A 25,082-nucleotide genomic window follows, 5' to 3' on the forward strand; every position below is an offset into this window, starting at 1 on the left:
AGATGTTAAGTCCCATAGTGCTCAGAGGCATTTGAATTTAATGAGGACGGGGTAAGAAGTCGACCCTGACTTTGATGAAAGTACCATCCTGACATTTGCCTCAAAAGATTTAAGTAAACCACAGAAAGCCAAAATCAAGGTGGCTGGAGAAAGGGAACTGCATCCTACTGAATATGATGTCAGCATCATGGTCACTACTACATAATGCTCTGTGATTGCTCTGTGATTTACACACAGTTTCCTCGAGATAACTCATGGTACGAAACATAACTTTGATCTTCATCGCTTGAAGCATCCCCAACTCTCTTGTGGTTCCCTTTTTAGGTACTCCACGTCGACGTCTGCTCGTAGATACATTTCGTCGGTAGGTTTTCCTGCTTTACTCTCCGACGTGACAGCCTTGTGTTTTGCTATTACTGCGAGTCTTGTAAATATCGCTTTTATTTAGTAATTTGCCCGGCTAAATCTCTCCCCTTTTATGATTAAGACAACCTGCGCCACCTTTCGGAGGGAGTGGGGACGTCAAAGAGATACAAAACTTCATATTAAGCAGTCCGTAAAACACGTAAAAGGTTCCTATCCTGGAGGAATCTAAATAGTCCGCAAATGCCGATACGCACGCACTCTACGTCCAGATTCGCAACTAACGGCACACGATACGTTCGAAAGTCCACACGTTAATATCTGAATACCGGTACCTCTGAATTCACTCGTATCAGCAGATAATTTGAGTTTCTGTCGTCTATATGTCCGTAAAGTACCAATCTAGCACTAAAGTCCTAAAACCCCCTTAATACTCCGTTGCTACCAACAGTCAGAGATCGTACACTACATCACTTTTAATCTTCGTAATATTCTACCAGTTTATCGTGAATTTTAACACAATAAAGTCCAATCTAATTATTGTCACGCGGACTGACACGGGTTCCCCGCCCTTTAAAGGAACAGTCAAGGAAAAAAGGCGGCAATAATGACGATCTGACCTTTTTATAGGTTTTTCATCACAAGAGATTAACGTCACTACCTTCTCAATGACGGAGCTTCCGTGGCTTTGCTGTACTTAGACGTTAAACTACTTGCTGATATACAATAATTATGATCTGCCATTACTGATTTTACACTATTTTCCCCTCTAAAAATTCGATTCTTAATTTTAAATTATTCTTTCTATAGCTTTTATCACTGCAAACTGAACCGAGGTGTTACATGCTCCACATGCTAAGAACACCTGTTGTTGTCTCCTGAACCATGAATATGTTGCTATGCTCCTTGCACTCACTCCACTACAGGTAGATATGACTGTCACATACACTGAGTGTGAGCTTGAAGTGTTCATCTACATGATTCCTTTGCAATTCACTTGTATGTGTTTGACATAGGATGCATAACACCATTTTCAGATTTGTTCCCTATCAGCCCACTCCCGAACACCATGTGCAAATAAATAATCACCTAATTTTTTCGGGAGATCTTTGATTTCTCATATTTTATCACGACGATCGTTTTTCCTTGTGTAAGTGCTAACCACTGCACCACCTCGCTCTGTTTCTTCAGTGCCCTCCTTGAATCCTTTGTAATAAGGATCCCACACCGTGTTGTGGATCTATGAGGGACAACTTGGATTGTGCACATCGTGTGGTCGGTATAAAGCATATCCAGACCCCCAAGGAACTTTCCAGCTTAGGCGAAACGGGCAGCTTGTCGTAAATAATTACGTAAGATGGTGAGATGAGAGGCTTTACGTACATATAACAAAGGGCATGGGCAACCGGAATGATAAAACGAGCCACACGTGGACTCGGGAAGTAACACTGAATGTACAACGTGGACAAAATTAATTGAATCTGTTACAGAAAATATTCCTTGCAAAAACCAACAAGTGAGATAACACAGAGCGGATGCAGGGGTATTTCACAACAAGCAGAGGATGTAGCAGTGCCCAATAAATCAGCAGAAAGGAACAGCCACCACCAAACGGAAAATAGCAGTGTCAGTAGTCAGGAATTGTCTTACATAGCAGGGACATAGATGGGAAAACACGACAAGCATCCCGTTTTAAGACTCTAAAATGGCAGTGGGCAGCTCATATTGCACGAACGAAAGATGGAGGCTGGACAAAATCAGTTTCAGAGTAGAGTCCCATAGAAAAACGAAGACTACCAGGGAGACCAGCTGATCGCTGGGATAAGGAACTCAGGAAAGCTGCGGGCTTCAACAGGCAGAGGACAGTAGCTGAACAATAAATAAATAAATGTGAATGAATCTTTCCAGCTTTGCTCGATGTGACTGATTAATAGTGTGCTTTTGGGGGTACTGCTAAACTGCTGATTCAGTTTTATGGACTATATTTCGACAACAGGCCCAGATGCATTATTCAGTGATGTTATACTCTCTGGCTGGGCTCCAACCAGACTGTAGAGTATTGTGTGTCTCACACCACTATTTATAGCCGAGTTCGACCCCTGGCGCCAGATATGCTCTCTAATGATCACTTATTTTTTCGGGAGCCTGTACTGATACCCCGGGTAGAGCATTTAGTCTCGGCGTATTCCAGCTCTGGTGCGTATGATGGGTGGTGAGATATTAAATTTAGAGCCGTTACCCAAGCCTTGTTCGAATTAAAATCTCCATCCCGGTTTACTGGGCTTACCAGCACTTTTACTGCGTTCGGTCAAATTGGGTCTTTGGTGGATTCCATACTTAGCACAATTTGGAAAGACACACAATCGCGACCTGCTGGCCCACACTACACGCCTCAAAATCGCGACATGATGGACCACACTGCATGCCTCCCTGTTGTTTGGTGCACAAAAGATATCCAGTTCTATGTGCTGATGTGAGTAATGGACTTACGCAAGGTATTGGACTCCAAATACGAGTTGCTTACAGATACCTTCCCAATGTCCGCTCAGGAACTCGTTGGGACGTACCTGCACTCACTGGGAGGAACAATCCCTGTCGGGTTTGAAACCGAATGCCTGTGACAAGACGTGAGGCTCATCTCCAATACCTGTCTATTAGGGTCTTATAGCGACCAGCGACCATATGTCATGTTACTTGGCTGCAAGTGGCACATCATTCCTTGAAGGCATGTTGGGTAGTTTGCGTTCGTACACCATGATCTCAGGCTTCTTCATTCATAGTGTGGCCATGGGTACGTCCATACATGAGAGCTCCTCTCCCACTCTGTCTGCTCCTCACAGAGACACGTGCCCTTCTGACTGTATGCAACGAGTTGAAACGTACTGGGGAGTTACAATTAGACTGAGTGAGTTATGAATGCTGCAGTGTGCGTTGTATACTTTGCAGGATGCTGGAACACAAGTAGGTATATTGATTAGTCAGTGCGCTCGCGATGCTGACAAAAATAATATTCTGCCACCAGGAGAAAACTTAGTGTTTTGAGCAGTCAGAAAAAGGGAGGAATGATGAAACTCTTGATAAGGGTTGTTCTAGCATGTTTATTAAGATAATGATCAAGTGTTCAATATGGTCCCTTGATTCAGCAACATGCTGCATCCGTGTGTGTAACACCAAAAATTCAAATTCCTTAGGCACCATCCAAAATTTTTCGCCATTTAACCCTTTGACTGCTCCAGACGTAAATAATAAGCTAATCGTTTCAGTGCTCCAGACGTATATATACTATTTGCTATAAAAAATACTTACAGCGGTTCCCTGCTACAGTCGTATAGTTACGTATAACGTCGACAATCAGGTCGGCGAGTCGGAGGTAATTGTTGCGCAAATATGCAGTTTAATTGTTGGAATACTAGGAAATACCTGAACGACTATTGAATGCTGAATTCTCTTTCTGCTGAGTTCATTCGTATCGCTATATTACCCAGTGTGTGTGCGGCCGTTTCCGCGTTATCGAATAAAATGACGCGACGTTAACCAAAGTGACGACGAGGACATCATCATGCCCCATCCAGCTGATTATGGGTGAACGGATAAAGACGACGACGACGAGCTGCCAGATAAATCTTTCACCACAAATATAAAAAATATTTGTGAACCAACAAACGTTGAAGCAGTAACTGCAGATCCAGATTTTGATATTATCGTCGAATCTTTCTACGATTCCGAAGAAGAGCCTGAGCTTATGCTGAAAATCTCCTAAGAGACACAAAACAGTTGCTTTTAGATGGAAAGACTCTGATTTTGACCCCAAAGTGTATAATTTCGATAACATTGGTTCCGGTTGCAAAATCGTCAATTTAGATGATTTATGTATTGTATCCGACTGCTTCCAAGCTTTTTTTAGCTAAGAAATTGTGAGCTGATCAATGTAATTTTTATTATGTACACCTTTGGAATGATGCCAGTGAAACATCAAGAGTGTGACATTGGAAAAATACAAACAGTGACGAAGTTTACTGTTTCCTTTCTCTAACTTTTCTGGTGGCTCAAGTGAGAAAAAATTGAAATAAACAGTTATTGGACCAATGATCAGTTACTGTCTACTCCAGTGTTTGCGCATATCATGCCGAGAAATAGATATCTTCTGTTACTTAAGAATGTTACATTTTGCTGATAACAATAAGGAACCTGGAGATGACAAAATCTGGAAATTACGTCGAATTGTGGATCACTTAAGAAAAGTATTATTCTTTTAAAAATTTGTGCATCGACGAAAGTTTAGTTCTCCTCAAAGGTCGTGTCTTCTTCAAGCAGTACATTCCTTCCAAACGCTACAGATTTGGTGTAAAATTTTTTGTGTTATGTGATTGTGAAACTGGTTATATTCTTGACTTTATTATTTATGTGGGTGCAGCAACAGACGTAGAAAAAGAAACTGACTTTGGTGTAAATGGTGGGATACCTGGAAGCATTGTTCTTGCTTTACTTGAATGTTACCTTGGTAAAGGTCACACATTATATGTTGATATTTGGTACACTAGCCCAACACTATTTTCTTATTTGCATTACAGCGTGAGTAATGCCTGTGGAACTGTGAGAACAAACCGCAAAGGCATGCCTGCTTTATAAAAAAAAAAAAACGTAGAAAAGGCGAGATCGAGTTTATGTAAACAGATAAACTTCTCGCTCTGAAGTGGCAGGACAAGCGGGAAGTGAGGATGCTTTCAACTCTTCATACAAGCGAAATTACGGCGACTGACAAAATTGAGAGAACCACGAATGAACCAAAAATAAAAAATGGTTCAAATGGCTCTGAGCATTATGCTACTTAACTTCTGAGGTCATCAGTCGCTTAGAACTTAGAACTTATTAAACCTAACTAACCTAAAGATATCACACACATCCATGCCCGAGGCAGGATTCGAACCTGCGACCGTAGCGGTCGCTCGGTTCCAAACTGTAGCGCCCAGAACCAAAAACATAGCCAGCTTGCATCGTAAGCTACAATGAATATACGGGGCTGCCGACAGGAGCGACATGATGCTAAGTTCAGTAGATGTGTACGAAAAACTGTAAAATAGTATGAAAAAGTATTTTTTCATTTGGTGGATCTGTCTCTGCTCAATGCGCATGTATTATATAAAACTCAAACGGGACGAAATATTTCAGTATCTGATTTTCAACAGAAACTTAACAAGATCCTAGAGATTCGCCACCAACCGCAAAAACAGAGGGGCGTCGTGGGAGGAGATCGGCTGATGGTGACAATCCATTACGCCTAAACAGAGTGGCACTTTATCTCGCTAATACCAGGAACTTCAAAGAAGAAGGCCGCCTAGAGAAGGTGTGTTGTATGTGTAAAACATGATAAACCAAGTGACACAAGATACATTTCTGTAAAATGTAATGTGCTTTTATAATTTATTTTTGTTTCGAGAGATATCACACTTTGAAGTATTACTAATATAATATGTTTTGTATTTTTTTCTTCTGATAAAGTACCTTTTTTGAACAAAATAAGACTTTCTGAACAAAGATTTAAAAAAAGTTAACGATTTACACCGACAATAATGGATTTTACGTCTCATTTTTATCTCAATAATAACGATAGACTGCTACAGTCGTATATATACGCACCGGGTGAAAATATCGCTCACAGGGCGGATCTATTTTTGAATGTATATAACTGATTGTAATTATAACGTAAATATTGTTAATTGCTGGGTGATAGCCAAGGAAACTTTGTTTAAGCGTACTGATGGCAACGACAAAATGGCAGTAGCTGTGCCGTTGTTTATTTTTGCGTATGGAGAGTCTCTTTCGCGCATCGGGCAGAGATGAAGTAGAGCAGCTTGAGTCATGAAAGAGTGCGTATGTGTTTGGGCGCTCCTGCAGTTGCGGTGTGCAGCTATGATGGCGCCAACGTAGGCGCAACTACTTTGTTAACCTGCATGTACTGGGAGCACGACAGGAGCGGGCAGGCAGAGGAAGCTGCAATCCCAGCTGTTGCCTGTCCCAAAATCATACGTAGCTCTGGAGACGACTCGAGCAGCTCAGCACTGTCAGCTACATTTTTCGTCGTCCACAGAGCTACAACATCGTTAGACTGTTAACTGACAGAGTATAACTAATATTGAACAGGCATTACCTAGTGGCACTTCTTTCACGGACTTTGACTTTCTTGAATAATAACCTCTAATAGTTAAAACTTGTAGGGCACCTTTGTTGTCATTGTCCTCATGTGTCCAAGCTGAGTCTCTTCCCTTTCCATGCAATCACCGAGTGTCGCAGAAATGTGAAAATTGATTAACTATTTACTGCCAGTTTTGTTTGTCTGCGAATGAGCAGTTTCAGTCTAAATTTTGCTTCCTCAGTGACTGTTCTTTCTTGTATTGTGTAAGAGAAGCTTAACGGATTTGCAATTTAGACTATTAACTTCACTCAAAGTAACCCAAAATTTCACTGGCAAAACTAATAACTTAAGATATGGCACAAATTAAGAGCGCGCAGTTTCATTTATTTTGTATTCAGCTTAGCGAGGTGACTTCTGCTGACTTGGTACGTAATTTATTGATCTTATTTTAAAAGTAAAATAAATTTCTCATTTCCTTAAGGTAAAATCAGTCAATCTTTCAATAACTGAAAGTAAACTGCTCGCCTTTTTCCAAATTTTGCGTTAAGTTACTCTGAGGTTACTAAAAATCATTTTTCATGTAATAAATTTCAGTTACAATCCGTTATTTATTTAACCAACTTAACCTTGCTTTCGGCCGGCCGCTGTGGCTGAGCGGTTCTGGGTTCTTCAGTCCGGAACCACGCTGCTGCTACGGCCACAGGTTTGAATACTGCCTCGAGATGGATGTGTGTGATGTTCTTAGGTTAATTAGGTTTAAGCAATTCTAAGTCTAGGGGACTGATGACCTCAGGTGTTAAGTCCCATAGTACTTAGAGCTATTTTTTTAACGTTGCTTTCAAAATTTAGTATTTCAGATTAAGTAAATGCAAACTCACTGTTTTCTGATTCATTTAGTATTTCCTCGTGAACTGTTGTGTTGTGAAAAGCGTGACAACCTTCTGTTGCGATGCCAGTGATTATTTGCCTATTTTTCTTTGCTATTACCTTTATTACGTTTCTGGATATTCATTGCGCTAGCGGGCTGGTGACTGTTTAATTATCCTTGTTTTGCTAATCAGTGTACTCTTTTTCTCCCTGTGTAGTTCGTAAGTGATTGCACTAAATTCCACCCATCTCAATTATATTATCAGTATTTAGACTGAGTTTAGAATAGCTTCTTCCTTCCTGCTACTAACAGGTGTCGCAGAGACTTTTTTCCCACGGCACGAGCCTTGGCACTTGCGTTTCGTCCACTATCTATCACCTGATGGACCGTGTTAATGCGTTGTCTTACCCAGACGCACGGATAACATCACAGCCCAGCATCCTGTGATCCACTTACTAGATAACTAACATGTTGACGCAGGCGACAGTAGAACTTTTGGTCTGGTCACCACGTTGGCGCGGGCATGGAGGGGCGCCATCTCTAATAAAATAAACAGGTATTATTTTCCTTCGGTAATGATACCCCAACCCACTGTAAATTTCATTACGCATTTGCGATCACAGTCAATTATATCACAATCCAGTAGGCCGATTAGGAAGGGGGACAGCACGTCTGACAGTTGCCTGCAGCATATCTGATGTGATCAGACTGATATGCCATTGTATGCTACCGCTCAGATGAGGAAGAGTCCAGATACATCCCTGGCAGACACGATGTTTCAGATGCACCACAACCAGAAGTCACATGGATTTAGGTAGGGATATCTGGAACGCCAAACATCTGGAAATTGCCTAGAGATGACCTGATCGTTGCCGAAGATTTCTCGATTTAAATCTTTCATCAGGCAAGCGATATGTAGTATGAACCCAGCCTGCTGAAAATAGTGATGTGGACACAGTTGCGTTCTCGCTTAGCTAGAATTGCACAAGGCAGTTCTTGTAATGTCCACGTTCTGACTGAGAATGAAGGAGCTTACGACTACACACCATGCAGTCACATAAGCTGAATGCAGCGAATGTTCCTGCACAACATATGGCATATGTGAGAGTTCTGTGCTTTCACGGCATGTATATAGTAAAAATGTGCCTCGTCCATCCAAAGAACACTCCCCAGCCACACGTCATCCATTTACAAGCATGGCAAAACACAAAGGGCAAAGTCACAGCCTTGAAGCCTATTTGGTGATTCACTTGGTGCACATTCTGAATCTTGCACAACATGTGACATAGTAGAATCCCATATGTGATAGTTCTGTGCATTCATGGTCTGTGCAGAGTAAAAATGAGCCTCATCTATCCAAACAACATTCCCCAGCCACACGTCATCCATTTCCAAGTGTGTCAAAAAACAAAGGCAAAGTCATGGCCTTGACGCCTACCTTGGGGATTCATTTGGTACACATTTTGCATATTGTAGGGATACCAGTGTAAAATAATACACAATTCCCATGACACAGATAGAGCACTGGCTGCACAATTTCAGGAATGTGCTGACAGTCAGCTAAAGCTACAGATGCTTCATCAGAATCTACCATGGGAATGGATCACATCCCTCAGCCCCTGCACCTATTTCTTCAAATTTCTTGATCATATCATTTAGCCCACTGGGTCTTCTTCACTGGTGTTTCTGTCGGCGATATTTCCACAATGCAGCGCCATTATTGCTGCTGTTCTGATAAAACAACTTTCTTCTCAAGAACCAGTCCATTTTGTACGGTAAACTTTCACCTTCTTAATCCTTTATAGCAACAGTTACTTCACAAAAGAAATTAACACGTGTCTCCAAGCAACAAACAGTATACTAGCATCAAAACAGGAAACGTTTCAAATTCTGACTGCTTACAGCGCCATATTTTCACCTGGCGGCAGGAAGCAGAACTATTAATTTTTTCAGCACAGTCCGTGACAGCACCAGTTAATGAACATACCTATGACGTTTCAGCATCCTGTGATGTATACAATCCACACTGCAGCTTTTGGAACATTAATTATAACCAGCTGGCACATACCACTTTAGTGTCACATCTTATATCAGAGCTGGAGGACAGCAGTTCTGTATTATCTACAGCACTCCAAGGAGATCATGCATGTTCGTTTAAAGGAATGACTAATATTTTTTCTGGCGATTTTATGGGCAGTAATAAGGCCATTCGTGTGGAGACTGCCAGGGCTGTAGTTTTCAGACCTCTTTTCACAGACAAATTTCCATAACAACTTTCCTGCTCACTCAGTTAAAGCACATTTGGAGTACCCTAGCTGCCTCTGGATGTCACTTCTTAATAATGACCAACGAGTTAACCACTAACACCTCCTTGAGTCCCTAATACAAGTCGAATGCCTTAATCAGTGGGCCTACTAAACCTGTCCCAAATACACTGCTTCATCTTGCTCAGTGCAAAATACAAGCGCAGTGCCTTACTCATTGATCCTACTCACACAGTGCAAAATGCATATACAGTCCCTTAATCATTGCTCCACCTTACCTAGAATAGTAGAAGAAGGCAGGTACCAGTCGGAAGACGGAGGCAGTTGCCAGTCCATTTTGTTGGTGCAGGTTGCCTGCATCAGGGGCAGGTATGTACTCAGGGGCAAACCTATTGTCCTCCTTTGATTCAAAGATACTTAAGCTATTGTTCCGCTAAAAAGGTTAAGTACCTGTCAATCAAAGGAGAACAATAGGTTTGCCCCTTAGTGCAAGTAGTAGAGCAAGGCAGGTGCAAGTTCATTTTGTTAGTGTGGGTTGCCTACATCAGGGGCAGGTTTGCACTCAGAGGTAAACCTATTGTTCTCCTTTGATTGACAGGTACTTAACCTATTGTTATCCTTTGATTGACATGTACTTAACCTATTGTTATCCTTTGATTGGCAGGTACTTAAACTTTTTAGCAGAACAACACGTTAAGTACCTGTCAATCAAAGGTGAACAATAGGTTAAGTACCTGTCTATCAACGGAGAACAATAGGTTTGCCTCTGAGTGCGTACCTGTTCCAGATGTGAGCAACCACCACTAACAAAATGGACTGGCGCCCGCATTGCTCTACTACTACCTAGGCCTGAATTCTAGCTCTGTGTCGTTTTACCTGCTCACCGTATCCCAAATTCAAGTCTAGTACCTTAAGTACTGATCCACCTCACGCAATCTCGGATACAAATACAGAGTGACCCAAAATTCGTTAACATTTGAAAATGCACTAATTTACAGAGTAATATAGGTAGGGAGGACAAAACTGACACTGATGTCTGAAACAATATGAGGTTAATTGAAACTGAAAACTAGTGCAAAAACTGGCCAACGTATGGCACAGGACAGCAACATGTTACCGATGCCATGTCACTAGAGTCGTGTCTGTGTGACAGGTGCGAGATGTACCAATATGTTATAGAGTGGCAGTGGTCCTGCTGAGTCCTGCCAACTGCCAGCAGGACCAGCCATACCTCTGAAGATGTCCAACATAGTATTGGACAAAACGTTAGGAATAGAATAATTCCATGAACCATGACCACATAACACGGAAGAATTATCAACAACGGAAGTACAGTTAATCTGTGGGCACAGAGGGTGAGGTCGTCAGAAGGCGGTTTGCAGCGGTCAGGGAGACTACCCATGGCTGTCACACCTGACACACCTGACCTAACCCCCTCGGACTTTCACTTGTTTGGGCTGTTAAAAGATGCCATTCATGGAAGATACTTTGAGGACGATGGGGAGGTGATTCACAAAGTGAAACACTAGCTCCACCAACAGGACAAGGATTGCTACTGACACGTCATACATGGCCTCATTTCATGCTGGAGGAAGGCCACAGAACTGGATGAAGATTACATGGAAAATTTGGTGTGTAGATAAGACGCCATTCTTTTGGTGTGTAATTGTCATTATGTTCAATAAACAATTGTTGAAGAAAAAATTGCAGTGAAACTTCTTGGCAGATTAAAACTGTGTGCTGGACCGAGACTTGAACTCGGGACCTTTGCCTTTCACGGGCAAGTGCTCTACCCAAGCACGACTCACACCCTGTCCTCACAGCTTTACTTCTGCCAGTATCTCGTCTTCTATCTTCCAAACTTTCCTGCGAAGCTGTGAGGACAGGACTTGAGTCGTGCTTGGGTAGCTCAGTTGGTAGAGCACTTGCCTGCGAAAGGCAAAGGTCCCGAGTTCGAGTCTCTGTCCGGCACACAGTTTTAATCTGCCAGGAAGTTTCATATCAGCGCACACTCCGCTGCAGAGTGAAAATCTCATTGTGGAAACATCCCCCAGGCTTTCTTTCAGGAGCGCTAGTTCTGCAAGGTTCGCAGAAGAGCTTCTGTAAAGTTTGAAAGGTAGGAGACGAGATACTGGCAGAAGTAAAGCTGTGATCACCGGGCGTGAGTCGTGCTTCGGTAGCTCAGATGGTAGAGCACTTGCCGCGAAAGGCAAAGGTCCCGAGTTCGAGTTTCGGTCGGGCACACAGTTTTAATCTGCCAGGAAGTTTCATATCAGAGCACACTCTCCTGTAGATTGAAAATCTCATTCTACAAATGCAGTGCATTACTTGCTTTTCAATGCTTCGGGTACTTCTCTACAGCAGGTATGCTTATTACTGTGTCGTCCATATAGGAGTCTGTCCAATGGCCAAATGACTGTGTGTTTGTACGATTCTCTTGTGAAATTTAGAACTTTAGATTTCGTTTCGCTATCTTCTACTGCCACACCAGATTGGTCAAAAAGGGGCTAAATGGAAGCTTTGGACATCCGCCTTGCTCAACGAGTCGCCTCACTTTCAGTTTACATGTTGAAGATATAAAAGAGACTAATAAATCACTCAAGAAGCACAATAGTAATACAGGTGTTGACAGATGTGAAAATTACCGAACTATCAATTTCATAAGTCACGGCTGCAAAATACTATTGCGAATTCTTTACAGACGAATGGAAAAACTGGTAGAAGCCGGCCTCGGGGAAGATCAGTTTGGATTCCGTGGAAATATGGGAAGACGTGAAGGCAATACAGACCCTACAACTTATCTTAGAAGCTAGATTAAGAAGAGGCAAACCTACGTTTCTAGCATTTGTAGACTTGGAGAAAGCTTTTGACAATGTTGACTGGAATACTCTCTTTCAAATACTGAAGGTGCAGTAGTAAACTACAGGGAGCCAAAGGCTATTTACAATTTGTACAGAAACCAGATGTCAATTATATAAGAATCGAGGGGGATGAAAGGGAAGCAGTGGTTGGGAAGGGAGTGAGACAGGGTTGTAACCTCTCCCCGATGTTATTCAATCTGTATATTGAGCAAGCAATAAAGGAAACAAAAGAAAAATTCGGAGTAGGTATTAAAATCCATGGAGAAGAAATAAAAACTTTGAGGTTCGCCGAAGACATTGTAATTCTGTCAGAGACAGCAAAGGACTTGGAAGAGCAGTTGAGCAGAATGGACAGTGTCTTGAAGGGAGGATATAAGATGAACATCAACAAAAGCAAAACGAGGATAATGGAATGTAGTCGAATTAAGTCGGGTGATGCTGAGGGAATTAGATTAGGAAATGAGACACTTAAAGTAGTAAAGGAGTTTTGCTATTTGGGGAGCAAAATAACTGATCGTGGTCGAAGTAGAGAGGATATAAAATGTAGACTGGCAATGGCAAGGAAAACGTTACTGAAGAAGAGAAATGTGTTAACATCGTGTGTAGATTTAAGTGTCAGGAAGTCGTTTCTGAAAGTATTTGTATGGAGTGTAGCCATGTATGGAAGTGAAACATGGATGATAAATAGTTTGAACAAGAAGAGAATAGAAGCTAAGAATGCTGAAGATTAGATGGGTAGATCAGTTAACTATTGTGGAGGTATTGAACAGAATTGGGGAGATGAGGAGTTTGTGGCACAACTTGACAAGAAGATGGTAGGACATATTCTAAGGCATCAAGGGATCACAAAATTTTGTATTGGAAGGCAGTGTGGAGGTTAAAAATCGTAGAGGGAGACCAAGAGATGAATACATTAACCAGATTCAGAAGGATGTAGGTTGCAGTAGGTGCTGGGAGATGAAGAAGCTTGTGCAGGATAGAGTAGCATGGAGAGCTACATGAAACCAGTCTCAGGACTGAAGACGACAACAACAACAATAATACCAAAATTCGTGATAAAGGTAAGAGAGAGGCAGAGCTGACTTACCGGCGATGATCATCATGCAGATGGTGAAGATCTTCTCGTTGTCGGTCTCGGCGGCGACGTTGCCGAAGCCTACGCTCGTCATGCAGGTCATGGTGAAGTAGAGCGCCGTCACGTACATGGTCTTGCGCGACGGCCCGTTGACGAGCTCCGGCGAGCCCGAGTCGTTGCTCCAGACGTAGGAGTAGGGCGTCTGCGTGACGTTGGCCAGCTTCCACAGCCACGAGAACTGGACGCCGTTGTCCGCGTCCGACCGCCCGATCGAGTACCAGATGCACGCGAGCCAGTGCGCCACCAGCATGTAGAAGCACAGCAGCAATATCAACATGGCCGCGCCGTACTCCAGGTAGCGGTCGAGTTTCCGCACCACGCGGCCCAGCCGCAGCAGGCGTACCACCTTCAGCGCACTGAACAGGCTGCCGATGCCCTGCGCACAAGGGCAACCACCACTGTCCGCGGGGAAGCGCTCTGCCCGGGCCCCGGCCGGCTCTCGGACCGACAACTTATCTCTATCGTGTGCATGTGTGTTTCATGAAGGCGTGTAGCTCGTGAAGGGGAAACTGGCACAGTTAGAGGATGAAGAAGTCAAAGTCGTAATCATTCTCAGGGAATGAGCGTTGCCGCGGGCCTAGCTGCTTGTGAGTCTTCCAGGCTATATGGTATGGCGTCGTTTCATACAGAGCTTCGCAGGACATCCTCAGAGGTCGGCAAAATCAGAGGGACCAGCTGAAGCTGTCCGCCGCAACTCTAGACGGAACGCCAGGAATGAAAAGTTTCATTGACCACGACCATAGAGCCTGTAAGATTCGCCAGCAGCTATTAAACTTCCTGGCAGATTAAAACTGTGTGCCGGACAGAGACTCGAACTCGAGACCTTTGCCTTTCATAGGCAAGTGCTCTACCGACTGAGCCACCCAAGCACGGCTCACGCCACATCCTCACAGCTTTACTTCTGGCAGTACCTCGTCTCCTACCTTCCAAACTTTACAGAAGGTCTTCTGCGAAAGAAAGGATATTGCGGAGACATGCCTTAGCCGCAGCTTGGGGGATGTTTCCAGAATGAGATTTTCACTCTGCAGCAGAGTGTGCGCTGATATGAAACTTCCTGGCACATTAAAAGTGTGTGCCGGACCAAGACTCGAACTCGGGACCCTTGCCTTTCTTCCAGGAGTGCTAGTTCTGCAAGGTTCGCAGGAAAGCTTCTGTGAAGTATGGAAGGTAGGAGACGGGGTACTGGCGAAATTAATGCAGTGAGGACAGGGCGTGAGTCGTGCTTGGCTAGCTCAGTTGGTAGAGCACTTGCCAACCAAGGGCAAAACCCCCGAGTTCGAGTCTCGGTCCGGCACACAGTTTTAATCTGCCAGGAGGTTTCATATCAGTGCACACGCCGCTGCAGAGTGAAAATATCATTCAGCTAAGATGTCTGGTCGTGAAAGCCGTCATTGTATGATCAAATGTGGGATATTTTGCATCGTCGACCTGTGAAAGGTTGTATGATATAGCCTTCTCCAGTCTTTCATGAAGATTAAAGAATGGGTTCATGAAACTAGGAACAGTTGGTGTGATGTGTATTTATTGGCCCACAAGCTTTCCCAATGAAGCGGCTGTATTCAAGTCACAAACAGCAAGAGATCTGGCTGAATAGGGTTCCTTGTTGTCAAGAAACTTTCCTTTAACTTGATACAATTGTATACATGATATGAATATGGCTACTTCACCAGAAACGTTTGTCCGTAAACAAACGCACATCACTCCAGCCTCTGGTGGTGTCATGGTACCATTCCTTAAATATACCGATGCTGTGCAAGAGTGCTTACAAAAAATATTTTAGAGAACTGTCAGTTTTCAAGTGATGGAGTCCAGTCGACCTTAAATGAAATCCTTGCATGCATCATCAGAAGAAACCTGGCCACTATTGTGTACAAGAAAATATTAATATTTTCGTTTTATGTAATTTATCCATTTTCATGTACAAACAGTATCTGATCATAGGTATCTGGACACCCCTATGTGATGCGGAACTGGCAACCAGATGAGCGGACGCGCCAATACACAGGTAAAAAGAGATTGTCAGTATTGGGGGAGTCAGTAGAGGAGCAATAACAGCAGTGTGTGTCGGTGGCCGAGCGGTTCTAGGCGCTTCAGCCTGGAACAGAGCGACCGCTACGGTTGCAGGTTCGAATCCTGCCTCGGGCATGGGTGTGTGTGATGTCCTTGGGTTGGTTAGGTTTAAGTAGTTCTAAGTTCTAGGGGACTCATGACCTCCGACGTTAAGTCCCATACCGCTCAGAGTCTTTTGAACCATTTTTTGTGTCGGTCAGGAGGGCTTGTTGACATCAAACGTGGGCTACTAACGACATGTCATCTGAGTAACAAATCCTTCAGAGACATTTCAGCCCTTCTAGAGCAGCCCATGTCACCCCCATGTCAACAGCTGATGATGCGAGTGTGAAGTCGAAACGCAAAGGAACAACCACAGCTAAAGCAAGACCAGGCACGCCTCATATACTGATGGACAGCGACCGTCGACCATTGCGGATGGTGGTTGTTAAGAAATCGTTTGAAATGAGCGCAAGAAATAACTCTTGAGTTCAAAAGTGCTATGATAACTTCTTGTAGGAAGTTAAAAAATGGAGTTTGCTCTTCACGAGGCAAACATTTCCATAGTCAGTGCTTAGCGACGTGTGAGGTGGTGTGAAGAGCGAAGCCAGTGGACGATGGATGGCTGGAATAGAGTGATGAATCGTGATTTACCCAGGGGCAGACCCAGGGAAGGGCATCTGTTTGGCAAATGCCCAGAGAATGGTACGTGCCATTGGTCCAATGCCAAACGTGTACTATGGAGGAGCTGGTGTTAAAGACTGGGGATGTTTATCGTGATTAGAGTGAGGTACCCTCATTGTTCCTAAAGGAACACTAAACGCAGTAGGATATGAACATATGTTACAGAATTGCGTACTGCGTACAGCAGAGGAAGAGTTCAGTAGACGATTGCTTGTATCAGCATTTCGTAAAGCAACGTCTATGATGGAATGGTTTGTGGATAACAATATTTCTGAAACAGGCTGGCCTGTCCAGAGTCCCGCTTCAGGCGAATACCACGACAGTTCTTCTGAAAGAGCACGGTCGACTTCCTTCCCCAATCTGATGGGACCGATGGCCTCACTCTGTGGTCCCCTCCGCCCAAATCAAGCAACCAATCCAGAGTCCTGAACTGATAAATCATAACGTCGACTTCACTCCAGAACCCAATGTCCAACATCACTGCACTTTCTTCTTTCGGGTCTTGAGAAAGTCTGGGCTGCCATTCCTCCACAGACGTCCAGACACCTAACTGAGTGTGTTCCCAGCAAAGTTCTAACGCGAATGGTGGACACGCCCCATATTTATGTCCGCTAATAGGTGTCCCTATATTTTTGAACAGATAGTGTACATCGGAGATGTGCAGTGCTGTTAGAAAGTGTCAATTTGAAATTCTGAAAATGATAGGCTGCAATGGATCTTAAACTAAGTCGTTGTACGAATCATTAGAGGAAACCTGACTAAGATGATCTAGAAGGAAACTGCAGTTATCTTCCTTTTATCTAATTTGTTTTCATCCAGAACCTTCAAAACCGCTGCGAAGTGCAATGCAGAGTGTTTCTTCCCATTCCAATGGCGTATGGAGCGCGATAACAATGATTCCTTAAATGCCTCCGTGCATGCTGTAATCACACTAATCTTGCCTTCACAACCTACACAGCAGTAACGTCTGAATAATATCTCCACCAGGGGCTTTTATAAAGTGCGGAGGGGCGGTGGGGATTGGGATTGAGCAAGGATAGATGTAAAGATGGAGGAGCACTTGCCCGCTTCTGAAATATGGCAGTATAACCAAGTGAGGTGGCGCAGTGGTTAGCACACTGGACTCGCATTCGGGAGGACGACGGTTCAATCCCGCGTCAGGCTATCCTTATTTAGGTTTTCCGTGATTTCCCTAAAATCGCTCCAGGCGAATGCCGGGATGATTCCTTTGAAAGGGCACGGCAGACTTCCTTCCCTAATCCGATGAGACCGATGACCTCGCTGTGTGGTCTCTTCCCCCAAACAACCCAAACCTCTGGCGGTATAGAATTTATCTTTAATAACGAAGTTTTTGCGTATTGCTTGTAATAATTGCCTGTGATTATTCTACATCGCAGATTCATGGTTCAGAGCTATCAGTGTTTCTAAAAGTGTATTTCTCGATTTACTTTTTCAGGAGTATTAATTTGGCAGTTTTTCTTGACTGTTTCTGTTGCTAAGCAACCGGATATTCTCACTCGTCCGGACATTTTTCTTTCTTAGAATTCTTATTTTCAACCGAAACCAAAATTTTATTTTTATGATGAAATATATATGATATTAAAGAGAATTTCAATACGTTGGGTGTAATTTTAAGGATGTAATATCCGATCGTTGAATGAAAATAGTGGCATCCATATTTACGTTAAGCGTATAAAAAGATGTATGGTACTAATAAAATACGCTTACCACTTCGGTATGATAATAAGCGACTTATGAAGTTTCGGTTCTTTGAGGTACAATACCTTTTGTGTAATCCATGTCAAATTTAGTTCTTGGGTAAGGTCGCATCCTCAGACATCGAATTAATTACATAAAAACGGCAATTTTAGAATCTTGTTCCCTCTTGGATAAATTTGAGAGGATCCTCATGTTCTTCACTTACCACTGGTTCTTGAAATTTTTTAAGAAAGTTTTCGATGGATAATTAGTGTCGAACTTGAAGAGCCTGCGAATTTAGCTTTCTCACCATTTTCGTGACAGACTGGAATCAAACAGCCTTGTGGCCACTCGTGCTGTCCTTCTGTGTATGTTCCATATCCCTGTACTACGGAGCGCTAGATCTGAAGACCATCGGCCAGTCAGATCAAAACCCGTCATCACTAAAAGAAACAGTAATTCAACTTCCTACATTTCTTGAAAGAGACATTATAAGACGAACAACAATAAAAGGAAAACAAAGATAACAAAATCCTGATTTCTTCTATATCAGTTTAAAGATGTATTTATTACGATGGATTCATTTCAGCTAGAATGCCAGCTTCAAACGTTCTACCAAAGCCACATAACATTTTCTGTTTCATTATAAAGTTGGTTCATCACATTTTCAGAATTACAAATTTGGTTGCTACGTACATATATCATCAATGGTCGCTGTGACTGTACTGTGTTACGACGTGGTATAGATTTTAAGACTCTTACTATATAAGCTGTTCTGTGGTTTGCTTCGGTTGTTAATGGTCCTTTATTTTAATTTCAATAATTCGGCATTTTATCATCCGATTTTAGAGATTGACAGTTGGCTAAATATGCTATATGGTTGCAGTTGCCATGATGTGTTGCTGTCATAATGTCTGTCTGTATGTGTGACTTTGTAATCGATGTGCCTGGGGTAGTGTTAGTTTCACAACAGCTCCCGCAAACGTGACGTCATTTTGACGTCACGCGCTATACTGACGACCGCTTGATCGTCTATCAGCTTTATGACAGGGAAGAATATTAATATTATTGCTCCTCGATTCACTCCCAGCAATTTATGCTGCCCTCTTAGGTTCCTGCCTAACCACACACTCGAAAGGCCACATATATTCCACAATAAAGAGCCAGATATTTGTGTGAAGGAAGAATTTGAATTTTATTGTTGCTCGCTTCAGTCTCGGAAATTTAAGATGCCCTCGTAAATTCCTAGCTAACCACATACTTCGAAATCGCTAAAAATTTATTTCATCCTTCTTCTAACATCAGACTGAATATAAATAATATCCAGTATTGCAGGACATATTTGTATTACACTCATAAGAGAGTAAGAGAACGTGTTGCCGGTCGCGGTGGTCTAGCGGTTCTCGGCGCTCAGTCCGGAACCGCGCGACTGCTACGGTCGCAGTTTCGAATCCTGCCTCGGGCATGAATGTGTGTGTTGTCCTTAGGTTTTTTAGGTTTAAGTAGTTCTAAAGTTCTAGGGGACTGATGACCACAGATGTTAAGTTCCATAGTGCTCAGAGCCAATTGAGCCAAGAGAACGTGTTAAAGCGCTAGAATGAAAAAAAAAAAAAAACATTCCATGTGACAGAATGCGAAACAAGAACTTACGACTTCGGAAAGCACGACGCTATTCATTACGCTAGCACAAAACCATGCGATGCTAACCTCGGCCTTGGTTATCATATTCTGTCTTAAGGCTTGTATCGTTGATGCTTTATTAAGTGACAATTAATAATAATAGTGATATGTTTGTGATAAATTTCCAGTTCTCCGTTACACTGAAACGGCATACTGCAAATTATGAAACAAGCGTTTTTCATTCTTAATTTGTAAATTACTTGACGATAATAATTCACTCCTAAGAGAGCAGTCTTATATGAAGGCATTAACCGTCGATAAATCATTACGTGATATTTTACTGTAGCAATAATTGTAATAAATCACTTCAAGAAGATGTTCTTTTGTAAAACTCCGGTACGCGGACATGAAATTTTGTGAGATGCCCGTATCGAATGCTAACGATAGTCGATAGCCGATCATGCGGTCGTCGATATTGTGTGTGACGTCAAAACGACAGGTTTGCGGAAATTGTGAAACGAGCGTTCCATATCTCTGTCGGTATTAGTCTATATCTATCCATTATGTTTGGTTAGGAATTCAATAAAACTGTGTTGTGTGTATGCAGATTTCTATCTCTAGTACGCTCATTTTACAAATATTACTGAAAGGTTTAACTTGGATAACACTTGAAGAGCTATAAATCTACATACGCACAATACAACCCCCTGAAGACATTTTAAACTATGAAACGGATTTAAAACATGAACATTTCATAAATAATTTTATTCAATTCCTAATCAAGAATAACGGATAGGCACACACAACTATACCCTATGTATATGTCTTGAGCCACCGTACCTCCGGCGTGCAAATTTACCCAGACTATATTCATCCAGAGTTTGAGAATGTGAGCGTGTAGGAACATGTACACAGATACTCCGCAAGCCACCGTACGGTGCGTGGTAGTGGGTACCATGTAGCAGTACTAGTCATTTCCTGCCCTGTTCCATTCACAAACACAAAGAGGAAAAACTTACCATCTGTATGCCTCCGTAGGAGCTCTAATTTCTAGTATCTTATCTTCGCTGTCCTTACGCACAATGCATGCTGGCACCAGTAGAACCGCTCTGCAGTCAGCTTCAAATGCCGGTTTTCTAAATTTTGCCAATAGTGTTCCCTTCCAGGGATTAACATTTGAGTTCAAAAAACAATGTGTGTGAAATCTTATGGGACTTAGCTGCTAAGGTCATCAGTCCCTAAGGCTACACACTACTTAACCTAAATTATCCTAAGGACAAACACACACACACATGCCCACGGGAGGACTCGAACCTCCGCCGGGAGTCCATGACTGCAGCGCCTTAGACCCACCTTTGAGTTCCTGAAGCATCTCCATAATACTTAAAGTGTTGAAACTTCCTGGCAGATTAAAACTGTGTGCCCGACGGAGACTCGAACTCGGGACCTTTGCCTTTCGCGGGCAAGTGCTCTACCAACTGAGCTACCGAAGCACGACTCACAGCCGGTACTCACAGCTTTACTTCTGCCAGTACCTCGTCTCCTACCTTCCAAACTTTACAGAAGCTCTCCTGCGAACCATGCAGAACTAGCACTCCTGAAAGGAAGGATATTGCGGAGACATGGCTTAGCCACAGCCTGGGGGATGTTTCCAGAATGAGATTTTCACTCTGCAGCGGAGTGTGCGCTGATATGAAACTTCCTGGCAGATTAAAACTATGTGCCCGGGACCGTGCTTCGGTAGCTCAGTTGGTAGAGCACTTGCCCGCGAAAGGCAAATGTCCCGAGTTCGAGTCTCGGTCGGGCGCACAGTTTTAATCTGCCAGGAAGTTTCATATCAGCGCACACTCCGCTGCAGAGTGAAAATCTCATTCTGGACTTAATGTGTTATTGGGACCTACCTGTAACAGATCTAGCAGCCCACCTCTGAACTGCTTCAATGTCTTCCTTCAATACAAACTCATACGGATCCAAGACACTGGAGTAGTACTCAAGAATAGGTGGCACCAGCGCCCTATATGCGATCTCCTTTACATATGAACCACACTGTCCTAAAATTCTCACAATAAACCAAAGTCAACCACTGACCTTCTCTACCACAGTCCTCAGATTTTCATTCCATTTCAGATCGCTTTGCAACGTTACGCCCAGATATTTAAGTGCCTTGAATGTGTCAAGCACAACAGTACTAATGCTGTATCCGAACATTCAAGGTCTGATTTTTTTACTCCTTCGCATTGACTTAAATTTTTCCACATTTAGAGCTGACTGCCATTCACCACACCAACCAGAAATATTGTCTTCGCCATCTTGCATTCTCCTACAATCACTCAACTTCGACACCTGACCGTACACCACAGCACCATCAGCAAATAGCCAAAGATTGCTGCCCATCTTAGACATAAGAGGGTCTAATTTACTTTACTGTCTCTTAAATATTTTTTGTAAAACAATCCACGGCTTGAGCTCTGAACTATGTGAAACGTGCATTCTCTCTGCACAATTAATCTATGTAGACATGTGTTTTTGACCGCTAGAGTACAAACTCCGGAGGCGAGATGAAACAGAATGTAATACGCAAATACATATCGAAGATTTATGACACATACAAGGAAAGCGGAAAAATATCATCCGCTAAGTCGATAGTGTATTTGCCATAACCGTGAAGGACGTCCATCAAAGAGTACTCTGACGACAGTTGCAAAAGTCACTTCAGAACAAAGTCGCACTATGGAACCCTGCTAGCACCATATCAATACAAAGGCAGCTCTATAAGCTAGGAACTGCAAGCACTCTGTCTTCTGGCCACAAGTGGCCCATCGGGACCATCCGAGGTCATCCTCAGCAGAGAATGTGGGTAGGAGTGGCGTGTGGTCAGCACACCGCTCTCCCAGTCCTTATGATGATTTTCTGTGACCGGAGCTGGTCGAGTAGCTCCTCAATTCCCATCACGAGGCTGACTGCACCCCGAAAAATGGCAACAGCATATGGTGGCCCGGACGGTCACCCATCCAGGTGCCGGCCACGCCAAATAGCGCTTAACTTCGGTGTTCTGATGGGAACCGGTCTATCAACAGCGGCAAGGCCGTTGCCTGGGAACTGCAAGGCGAGCTAGAGTTCCAAAACCACTCATCAGTGACGAAATGGCCGTAACAGGAGAACACGATACTGAAGCCATAAAACCTGGACAACGGAGTAATGTAAGAAAATTATTTGGTTGGATTAGTTTTGTTTCACGCTGTTTCCAACCTGTGGCTGAGTATACTTCCCAGCAGTGATATATGGCAGGGGGAGTGGCATCGGTGATGACTTGAGCAGCAATATCACTGAATTCCAACAAGGACTCCATGATAACTCTGCAAGGTCGCATTATGTGACTTTTTGGCTAATCAGCTCCATCCAATGGCACAATGTTTGTTCGCCAATGATGCTGTCTTCTAAGATGGCAGGTCCCCTGCTCACATTGCTCCAATCTTTCAGGACTGGCTCTGTGAGCACAAGGATGAATTTTCGCTTCTCTTCTGGCCACCACGGTCATCAGACCTCAATATTATTGTGCTCTATGGTCTAATTTTGACAGAAGCGCGAGCAATCGCTAGCCACCCACATCATCGTTACCTCAACTTCCCATTAATTTGGGAGTGGAGTAACGGACCATTCAAAGTCATAGAGGAGCTGTACTTATTCATTCCGACACGACCAGAAGTCGTTTTGAAAGTCACCGAGATCTCTACACCGCATTAGGCATGGTAATGTGGTGTATATTTTCTGTGTTTCGATATTATTACCCTACGGGTATAATTCGTGGTAGTGAAGTGCGGGAACACGACAAAATGCGAGCAAGGAGCTCTCAGGTCGTACTCATGACGACACTGTAAATGGAGTTGGTCGATTTCTTGGTGTATCAGCGAGGAGTGCCAAACATGTCTACAAGAACTGTTGTAAAACACACACTGGTGTACCAAGGCGTAACAACAGTGGCAGTAAAACGACCCTAACCGGTAGTGAACGCAGCCGAGTGTCACGCTGCATCAATCATAGTCTGCTTCAGATCCAATGGGAATTGCTGCGGTCAGTTAGTGTAGGTCCATCACAACCAAGACCCGAGCGAGCACTGGAAAGGGAAATGCTTTTTCTGGGCATCAGGAGTCTGGCATCTCGGACAAGACCACTGTTACCGTTTCGTAGACGGGGCGTTCGACAAGTAAGGCAAAATCACATTTTTTTATCGGTCATTTTCGGTTGAAAAAAATCCTGATTTTCTTGTGGAAGATCTTGAAATTTTCCCACTTCAGCCGTTATAGTTTCATGAAGCAGATGGCGGCTGTAGACATAGCCTTTAAAAGGGTGTGTGTCGCTGCGTTTCTTTTGGCAGCAAATCAGACCGGTGCGTATTTTTATAAGCGCTTGCAGAATGTGTATGGAGACCTGACAGTGAATAAAAGCACGGTTGGTCGTTGGGTGAGGCGTCTGTCATCAACGCATCAAGGTCGCTCAAACCTGCCGGACGATGAACACATGTTTCATCGCATATGTCGAAATTGGAAAGAAAATTGTCACGATCAGCTTCGTAACGCGCAAGCAACTCGGCACAGATGGTCCTCACAGCTGTGAGTCTTACAGTGTTGGAACGTGCGAACAGTCTCGTTCGAAGTGATCCACGGGTCACAAACGCCTCGCTGCACAACTGGACGTCTCAGTTGGTAGTGCTGACATGTTCATCCACCAGTTGGGGTACTCAGAGGTGTGTGCAAAGTGGGTTTCTCGCTTCCTAAGAGAAGACCACAAAGAGCATCGAAGGACCATCTGTGCGAAATGCCTGCGGCTCACGAAGCTGATCGTGATAATTTTCTGTCGATTATCGTCACAGGCAATGAAACAACAGCTCATCATCTCGAACCAGAAACAAAACGGCAATCCCTGAACTGGCGCCACACCACGTCTCCTCCGAAGAAAAAGTTCAAAGTCACATCCTCAGCCAGTGTCCTGTGGGACACTGAAGAGGTTATCCTGTTTGACGTATCCATCATGGTGCAACGATCAAGTCGGAAGTGTCTTGTGCTATACTCGGGAAATTGAACAAAGACTTCAGCGTGTCTGCAAATGAAAGTCTCCTTCAGCATGATAACCCAACATGAGACTCAAGTCTGCGCTCCGAAGAGGGCCAGGATCTCGCTCTTTCCATCTGTTTGGGCCAATGGATGATGCACTCCGCGGGAAGCAGTACGTGGATGACAGGGAGGTTATTGGTGCATCAACACGATTGAACACTTCCCCCCCCCCCCCCCCCCCCCCGCAGGTGTCGGCTAAATACAGAAAAAGAAATCAGTGTCTACTTATAATATTAAATCCTCGTTGAAAAATTTTGGTGCAGAAGAAAGACCAAGGGAGTCACTATTAATTACTG

At 43.5% G+C, this 25,082-nt stretch overlaps 1 protein-coding gene across 1 annotated transcript in view; it reads right to left on the reverse strand.

Moving 5' to 3' along the window:
- LOC126292291 (potassium voltage-gated channel protein eag) overlaps positions 1 to 25,082 on the reverse strand; it is a 1,528,023-nt gene that overhangs the window by 226,976 nt on the left and 1,275,965 nt on the right. The window contains exon 9 of the mRNA XM_049986211.1: positions 13,577 to 14,000. Within this exon, the coding sequence (XP_049842168.1) occupies positions 13,577 to 14,000 (424 nt within the window). The remainder of the gene's footprint in view (positions 1 to 13,576; positions 14,001 to 25,082) is intronic.

Source organism: Schistocerca gregaria, chromosome 9, assembly GCF_023897955.1.
Source record: "Schistocerca gregaria isolate iqSchGreg1 chromosome 9, iqSchGreg1.2, whole genome shotgun sequence".
Taxonomy (NCBI): Eukaryota; Metazoa; Arthropoda; class Insecta; order Orthoptera; family Acrididae; genus Schistocerca; species Schistocerca gregaria.